General features: G+C 42.4%; 1 protein-coding gene across 1 annotated transcript in view; it reads right to left on the reverse strand.

Annotated features, from left to right (window-relative positions):
• Positions 1-7,154, reverse strand: part of ANKRD1 (ankyrin repeat domain 1) — an 8,257-nt gene extending 1,103 nt beyond the window's left edge. Inside the window, exons 1-8 of the mRNA XM_015633189.1 lie at positions 6,927-7,154; positions 5,590-5,769; positions 3,681-3,818; positions 3,484-3,591; positions 2,747-2,845; positions 1,512-1,610; positions 1,276-1,374; positions 1,080-1,178 (exon numbers count right to left, since the gene is read on the reverse strand). Of these exons, the coding sequence (XP_015488675.1) occupies positions 1,080-1,178; positions 1,276-1,374; positions 1,512-1,610; positions 2,747-2,845; positions 3,484-3,591; positions 3,681-3,818; positions 5,590-5,769; positions 6,927-6,956 (852 nt within the window). The 5' untranslated portion in view covers positions 6,957-7,154. The remainder of the gene's footprint in view (positions 1-1,079; positions 1,179-1,275; positions 1,375-1,511; positions 1,611-2,746; positions 2,846-3,483; positions 3,592-3,680; positions 3,819-5,589; positions 5,770-6,926) is intronic.
• Between the last annotated feature and the right edge of the window lie 673 nt (positions 7,155-7,827).

The raw sequence follows: 7,827 nt of genomic DNA on the forward strand, positions 1-7,827 counted from the left end.
GAGTCCCTTCTGCATACACCGGCTTAGACTTACTCTTGCACCCCTGAGGTCAGAGTACTTTTGCTCTACAGATCTAGTCCCAGTCCTGGTCAGACCCATGATGAAAATTCCTTGGGTTTCAGTGGGTTTAGGCAAATGCTGTGACCAGCAGAACATGCGTGTGTTCCTTTTGTTCTAGTTTCACGTGATTAGAAACATATTCAGGTGCAATCTCAGTAAGACACTCTTCATATAATGTAAAATTCAGATAAGAATTGAATTAGGGTATGAACCAGAGGAATTAAGTAGGACCAATATTTGTGTGCAGACAAAGTCTGAGAGAGCAATTCTCTGGCCTTTGGGTCTGTGCCTTCCATAACTGTCGTACTCCGATGAGGGATAATGCTGGGAGCAGCCACACTTCAGGGAGGTGGGCAGAGAGTGCTCCAGTGACTGTCTTCTTTGTCCCCTGGGTTTTGACCAATTGTCAGTCAAAACTGGCAATGGTAGAACCCGTGCTACTGCTGCTAGGTTTGGATTCGGTAGAAAAGTCAAGTGTTCTATTTAACAAGTTGTTACAGAGCTGGAGCAAAGCTGCTGCTGCAGTGGCTCTGAGCACAGCCAGGCTGGGACTTCTCTGTCTGTGCTCAGCCACAGGGCTTTGTTGCCCAGCAGTAAGGTTAATGGCCAGTCCTCCTGGTGTAGTGCTGGGGCTGGCCCTCAGCTGTGGCTTTAACTAAAAGGAGATTTCTCTTACTAGCTAAGAGCTTTGTTGTCTCTGTGGTGGTTGAAGCCTGGGAGTTGTGCAGTAAGTGTCTGTCTATTACATCTTTTCATTATATGAGTAATTAAAATAAATCACAGAAAAGTGTGATGTTGTCTACGTGCAGATAGTGGGTTCTGGTTTCAAAAGAGGTACTGAGTTTTTCTCTCTTTCCTGATCTCCCCCAAGTTACCCTTTCCCTGTCTCAGCTCTGCTTTAATTAGCTCTGAAGTGATCTAATTAAGTCTGTTCAAAACAGTGTCTCCCAGTCTTGTCTTGAAAGCCGTGGAACGGCTCTGGTGGGAAACCTATTTTAAAGCATTTTAAAATCACTTACGCAGTTCTTCAGAGTCAGATCTGCTCCGTGCAGAATCAGAAGCCTGATGATTTTGTAGCGGTTCAGCCTCACGGCGTCGTGCATTGGTGTGTCTCCTTCCTAGAGGTGCGGAACACATTGTGAGCGCTGCCGGCCGGCCCAGCTGGGGGCTGTGCGGGGCTGTGCGGGGCTGTGCGGGGCTCCGCGGGGCGCTTACCCTGTCCCTGGCGTTGAGATCCGCCTCGCAGGCGATGAGATGCTCGCCGCAGTCGTAGCGACCCGTCCGCACTGCCACGTGCAAGGGCGTGCTGAGCAGCTGAGGGTCAGGGAGGAGACGGTCAGTGACACCGAACAGGTCAAAGCTGCTTCGAAAACAGCTGCTAGAAACTGCTGGGAGTAAGGGACAGCTTTTCGTCTTCAATTAAAAAAGCTGCAGGCTTCCTGAACACATACCTTGTCTCTTGCATTAATGTTTATCCCTTTGTCCAGTAAGAATTTCAGAACATCCAGATTCCCACCCCGGCATGCCCAGTGCAGAGCTGTAGAATGAAGCTTTAATAGGAAAAAGAAATTAAAAACATATTAATACAACATTATATTAAAATGTTATATTTAAAACATTATATTTTAAAACCTATTTTAGTCAAATTAATTAATCAAGTTAAAATAATTGTATGCAATTTAACTTGGAGCACATCACTGCGATCACACAGTGATCACAGTTTCTAGTAAAAAAAATTGTTTCTGGTAAAACAAAAATTGTTTCTAGCAACAGCTTTTCTTATTTTGCCCTAATTTCTTTAGTACTGTGAATTTCTCACTCTTCACATTCATTGCATATTACTCCTAAAGACAGATCTTGGCAATGCTGCTGTGAGAGAGGATGTGTTTTGTCTATTTTTTGAGCTTAGAAGTTACCTTTAGCCAGGTATGTGGCTGCTATGTGCTATTTAAATTTTTTATTCAATGCTTTTTGGGTTCTAAAATGCATAGAAAATGAAGCTTGAGGGAAAGAATAGTTCTCTTTAAAAAACAAACAAATCCCCAAGTTATGCAAGTCCACTAAGGGAATTAAAACCCCTTTCCTCTACAAGATTTAGCATCCTTGCCCTGAGCTGTGCTGGAAAGAGCCCCTTGCTGGTCCCATCTGCCTGTCATTCCGTGAGCACTGCCGGGTTAAGCGAGGGGAGCAAGGCTGGACAGTGCCAACTGTTCAGCAAAGGGAAAAGGGTGGAGAAGCAAAGAAACAGCTGCAGAAGCTGTTGATACTCAGGAACCCTTGTGGCCAGAATTCCAGAGGAGCAGGGGGCTCTCCCGCGCACAGCCTTGAAATCGTGGTGTGCGCCATGCTGACCCTGGACACCTGTGTGGGACAGCGCTGTGTGAGCACCTGCCAGCAGGCTGAGGTGGGAGCCTGACCTCAGCTCTCTTACCCTGCCCGAGGCTTTCTTGTTTGTGGCACTCTGCTGGCCAGCACTTCCTGTGTTTTCCAACCATCTTGGCACAGGGAGGCAGACGCTCCCTCCTGAAACCTCTTCTCCACAATGTTATTTTAAGAATAATCTTCAAAGACATTGTAAGGCCTTTCAGTACTCCTCCTCTATGAGAAGCACTTCTATAAATGGTTCTCCTGGCACGTACAAGGTAATGAGCAGCTTTTGGAGAGAGGTGTTAGTGGATGTGCATACCATGTCTTTCTGTTCAAGCTGGGCCCCAGCTTCCACCAACTTCTTCACCACCTCTAGATGTCCTTCAGAGCATGCCCTGTGCAGCGCCGTGCGTTTGTACTGGCAATTGAAACAGTGCAAAGTTAGACATTGTATACGGCACAAAGGTATCTTCAAATCTCTTCTCCTGCCCTCCCTCGGATGATGTCAAACATACATACATACTCCATGCTGATTCCTTTTAAAGACCTAATACTTTTGTGACCTGAAATCTGCTAAAATTTTTAATAGCAACCTGATAGATGAGAGCTGCCTACCCAGCTTTTTAAAGGACGGGAGAAACACCTGCCATACAGCATCCAGATTTAAAATAATGCCTGTTGAGTTCCCCATCCAACATGCTACACTGTGTTTTGAAAGTGCAGCTTATGCATTATGGAATATGAGGGCAGCCACTTATTTCTGTTGTTCTGCAGAAAAATTTCTTTTTCCATAGCATTGGAAGATCAACTTGTATAGAAAATCAGGTTCTCCTGGGCACCAACAGCCCATATCTTTTAAATATAAAGACTCTTTTGAGGCAATATGATTTGGAAGGGTCTCAGTGGCCACTAGAAAACTTGATGTACAAAACTTCCAGCATTTATTTACTTTCCCCCACCCCTCTTTTCCTTTCATGACAGTGGAATCTAAAACCCTCATGGTAAAAGTTATTTTTGCTCTCTTCTGTAGCAGGCTTTGCGTTAGGAAGACTGTACCTTATCACAGACATTTGGATCCCCTTTGTCTGACAGGTATTTTTCAATTACTGGCAACTTGTTCTCCAGTGCAGCTTTGAAGAATGTGGGAACATCCACAGGTCCTGTCTGAAGGAAAGAATATAGAGAACATAAATGTGTGTGGCACAAACCCCCATTAATGCTTTCCCAGAATAAGGTACTTGGAAGTAACTTACTATAACTTCTGGTTCAGGTTTCTTTAAAACAGGTACTTTCACTTTCTTGCATCTTTTCTTCTTCTTCAGCTCAATAATTTTTTCAAGATCTTCCAAGTTTTCAAGTTTTGACCTGGCCTCTAATTTCTTCTTCTTCAGCTGAAACAAATCAGGGAAGGCAGCAAGTTGAGCTGTGTGACCACCTCTCCCTTTCAGAGTGGCAGGAAGCAATGTGATACTATTCAGCTGAATTCAATTAAGACTGGATGAACTTTGAAGTTTATTTTTTTTAGACAGGGCTAGTTGACCATTACAATAACTTGCTAACTATGTGAGAAATTCTATCCCATGTATAGCTTTTCATATACCATTAGACCACTCCCTAACTTCTTGAGCCATATGCTGTGACATTAATTTAGGCCAGGAGTCAGAGCAACTCTGCTGTCTCTTCTGGCACAACAATTTTAAAAATCTCATGTGCAGTTTATGAGAGCTGGAAAGCTCCTGCAGTTTCAACTGACTCACTTCCACCAAGTGATTTTCTTAAATCACTTTTTTTTTTTTTTTTTAAATGATGCAGCCTCTAAATTACTGGAACTTAATTTTCTTTGCTTAAAAACATGCCCTCAAGATAAGAATAAGGTTTAGAATGATCCTAGCATTTCAATCCACAAGTGTTACTACATTTTGGGAAGCCATGAAGAATGTCCTCAGTGTCCTTGATGGGGCAGTTCAATAAATGTTTAAGTCTTCTCCAAACCTGCTTGTAAAAAGCATCTGGGCATGAAGTCAGTGTGGGGCACTACTGACACCAAGGGCAAGTGTTGCCTGGACTGAGATCCCACGAGGTGTCCTTGACTTCAGGAGGGAGACTCTCGAGCAAGGGCTAACAGGGTGAATACAGCTGACAGATTCTGTCCCATGGTGTGATTAAGAGTGAATACACTGGTGACACCCTGTCAGATGGTATACAGTTTTGTCAAATGAATTCTTATTCAAGTTATTTCCACCTCTTTTTATTGTTCTCTGCCTTTGTGGTTTGATCTGCAGATCATTGGCCTAATAGAAAATAATTATGCTGACTGTGAATAACTGGAAACCCACAAAGTTCTTAGGAACATGCTTTGAAGGAACTCAAAGGAACAAACTTTGAAGGAACTTTGTAGCCACTAATGATGTCTCTGTTGAAGTTTAAAAAGTAGTTTTTATTCTAATGTTTCTGAGACTGACTTTCTCACTCTTCATTTTTTAGAACAGAGTCTTATTTCCCCTGCTACTTAAACTTCATAATTTCAAAATAACTTTAAATTTTTAGGCCAGTTGATTACTAATTCACAAAAAAAAAAATAAAAAATTACAGCTACTGTGTTATTGGGGGAAAAAAAACATCAATTCTTAAGGATCTAGGGAGAATTGTCATGCTCCAAGAACAGAAACTGGTACTTCTCTGTAGACCACTGTGTGTTTCATTTGTAACTGTCCTTCCCAAATGTGCTAGTAAGCTAAACGCTGTGTTTTCATAAAAATAACATTTTCATGTTAATTAAGGCTTCTGGCTTCAGAAATGCACTCTTACATCTTTTGTGGGTTAGTTATTTTTGGTAGCAGTCATTAGGTGTGCAATGTGAAGGTGTTTCACTGGCTCTGATTGCTCTCCCCTCACTGACAGCCAGCAGCAGGGTTTCAGTCAGACAGTATAGGGGATGCTTTAGCTTCTACCTCCAAGTGTTGCTGCCTGCACCCACAGGCTACAGAGGTGAGCAGATCTCCATGGTCTTCAGTGGACTTTAGACCAACCTCCTTCATGGTGGTCTCCCAAAGATTTTTCTAGCTCCCCATGCATGTATTTCTAGCTTAGAGAGAGGCAGAACTTCAAGGCTGCAGCAGGAGATGTATACATGATGATAAAGCAGAAAACACAAGAGCCTACCTCTGCTTCTAGTTTTTTCTCCTTCTCATAAGCCAGATCACCTCGGGTCAGTGAGTGCTCAGGGATTGTCTTCAGGTCCTCCTGCTTCTCTAACCTTACAGCAGCTTCATACTCTCCATTTTTGAAGTCCTCAGGGAGGAAGCTGCCAGTCTCTTTATCATCCACTTTCTTCCCAGTCACCTGTAAATGCAAACATAATATAATATAATCAGTGGGTTCCTGACTGCAGTAGCCACCACTTGGGAACATGGATTGCCTAGGGCTGACTGCACCTCATCCCTGCCCTGTCTCGGAGTGTGTGACAGCCAGGACAGGCCATTCTGCCTGTGCCTGCATTAGCTGGGGATGCAACTGGCTTGGGCAGTTCTGCCATGCAGTTAAATCAGGTTGCTGAATGATTTCAAGGCTGGTTTTACCCATTCCTGTCAGTACCCAAGTCCCATTTATAGCAGAAAGGCAGAAGCTATGTGATGCTGTGCAGCAGCACAGCTTCCAATAGTTTTCAGAAATATTTCTGATGCCCAATTAAGTGTGTACAGACATAACTTGTTAAACTTAATAGAGGCAAATGTGTATTTTGAGAGTGGTTCATGTGGCCTAGGCTGCCTTTCTGTTTGATTGCCTTGTAAAAATTGTATTTGTTATAGAGTCTAATGCAGAAGAAACTATGAGCACCTTGACAAAGAGTTCAATACAGCATTAACTAGTTAGGCAGTTGTATCTTAACAAAGCCATCTGGGAAAATAAATGCAGTGCTTCACTGAGTCATTCCTGTTTTCCCAGTTTCTCAATCAGATCATTCTTAGTCTGAATCCTGCAGTGGAATGTCCCATTACTTGTGGTCTAGACCTAATTTTTCAAAGACTTCTACATCATGAACAGCAGTGGCTTTAGGAATTGCTAGTTTATTATTAGAAAACAATACAATTATTAAGATGATGTTAATTTAGTATTATAAAATACTGTAGTTTCCCTGCATTAATATGTTGTCCCAGTCCCTTATTAGATTGTGAACATTACTGGCTTCTAAAAATATATATAAATAAAAATCAAGGACAAAGTCAAATAAATAACTAAATTTTGATTGATCTTTTCCTGGTGAACTGTGCTGTGATGTCAAATCAAAACAGCTGTGTAGTTGTGTCTGTGGTGAGACTCTTTCCCAAGAACTTAAAATGAAAATATAATAATATAACAATAAGTATTTTACACCTAGAGCGCAGCAGTGCTGATAACCTGCTAAATCAGAGATCCACAAGGGTTGTCTTTTTCTGCCTGCTCTAATGACAACCTAGAAAACAATTAATTGTGAGTAAATGAAAGAAGGTTGCACCTACCAGCTCTTCTACTTTCATCATCATCGTCATGTTTGCTGGTGAGCGAAGGCTGTGCTCCTGTATGGCTGAAACCTCCCAGGGCTCAGGCCAGCTCTGCAGGGACCACCACACTCACTGCACTTATATATCTTTGGGAGAACTGTGCTTGAATGAGATAATCTTCCAACCTGGGAATCCAAGTATGCCCCTTGTGCTTGCCAGCTGAGAGGTGGTTCACGCTCATTCCAGACACGTTAACGAGCCAGATCTGGTGTCCAGGCAGCCAAGGGGCGTCAGCTGGGCGAGGAAGGGTGAGAGCCCCAGTCTGACCACACCAGTATGGGAATCAGAATGAAATGTGAGCTCATCATTCCTTTGGCAATGACTGCACTGCTCAGCAATGCGAGCCATTCTGTGCTCCCAGTGCCCACTAGGACAGCTGTCTGTTGATACAGCGTTATAACTTCATCTTCTTTTTTTTTAATTGACATTCAGATGACTGTAAGACACTGGAAAGGGTAAGTGGCTTATGTACAGGGCTTATAGCAATATCTTCCTGATAAATGGATTACTTCTAAAGTCTCAAAAAGCCATTCTCTTCATTGCTATTTATTCTTGGGTGATAAACACTTTTAGGGGAAAGGCTTTTTCTCATCATGATGACAGTCTTCTATATTTGTTGGAAGGAATTCTCTGAAGGGATTACTATAGCAGAATGATGTCTCTGGTGCTAAAAGGGCCTATGACACAGTAAGTTACAATCAGTGTAAGATATCAAAACACAAAGATTTGCATTTTTCTGGACCCTTGTCAATGATTATAAGCCAAATAAAAAAGGGAAAACTTAATACTGTTTTCTCAGGCAATATTTTCCTTCTGTATATGAGAGAATAGGTGCCCAGAAGTGATTTATTTATTTTTC

This window comes from Parus major, chromosome 6 (genome assembly GCF_001522545.3).
Source record: "Parus major isolate Abel chromosome 6, Parus_major1.1, whole genome shotgun sequence".
Taxonomy (NCBI): domain Eukaryota; kingdom Metazoa; phylum Chordata; class Aves; order Passeriformes; family Paridae; genus Parus; species Parus major.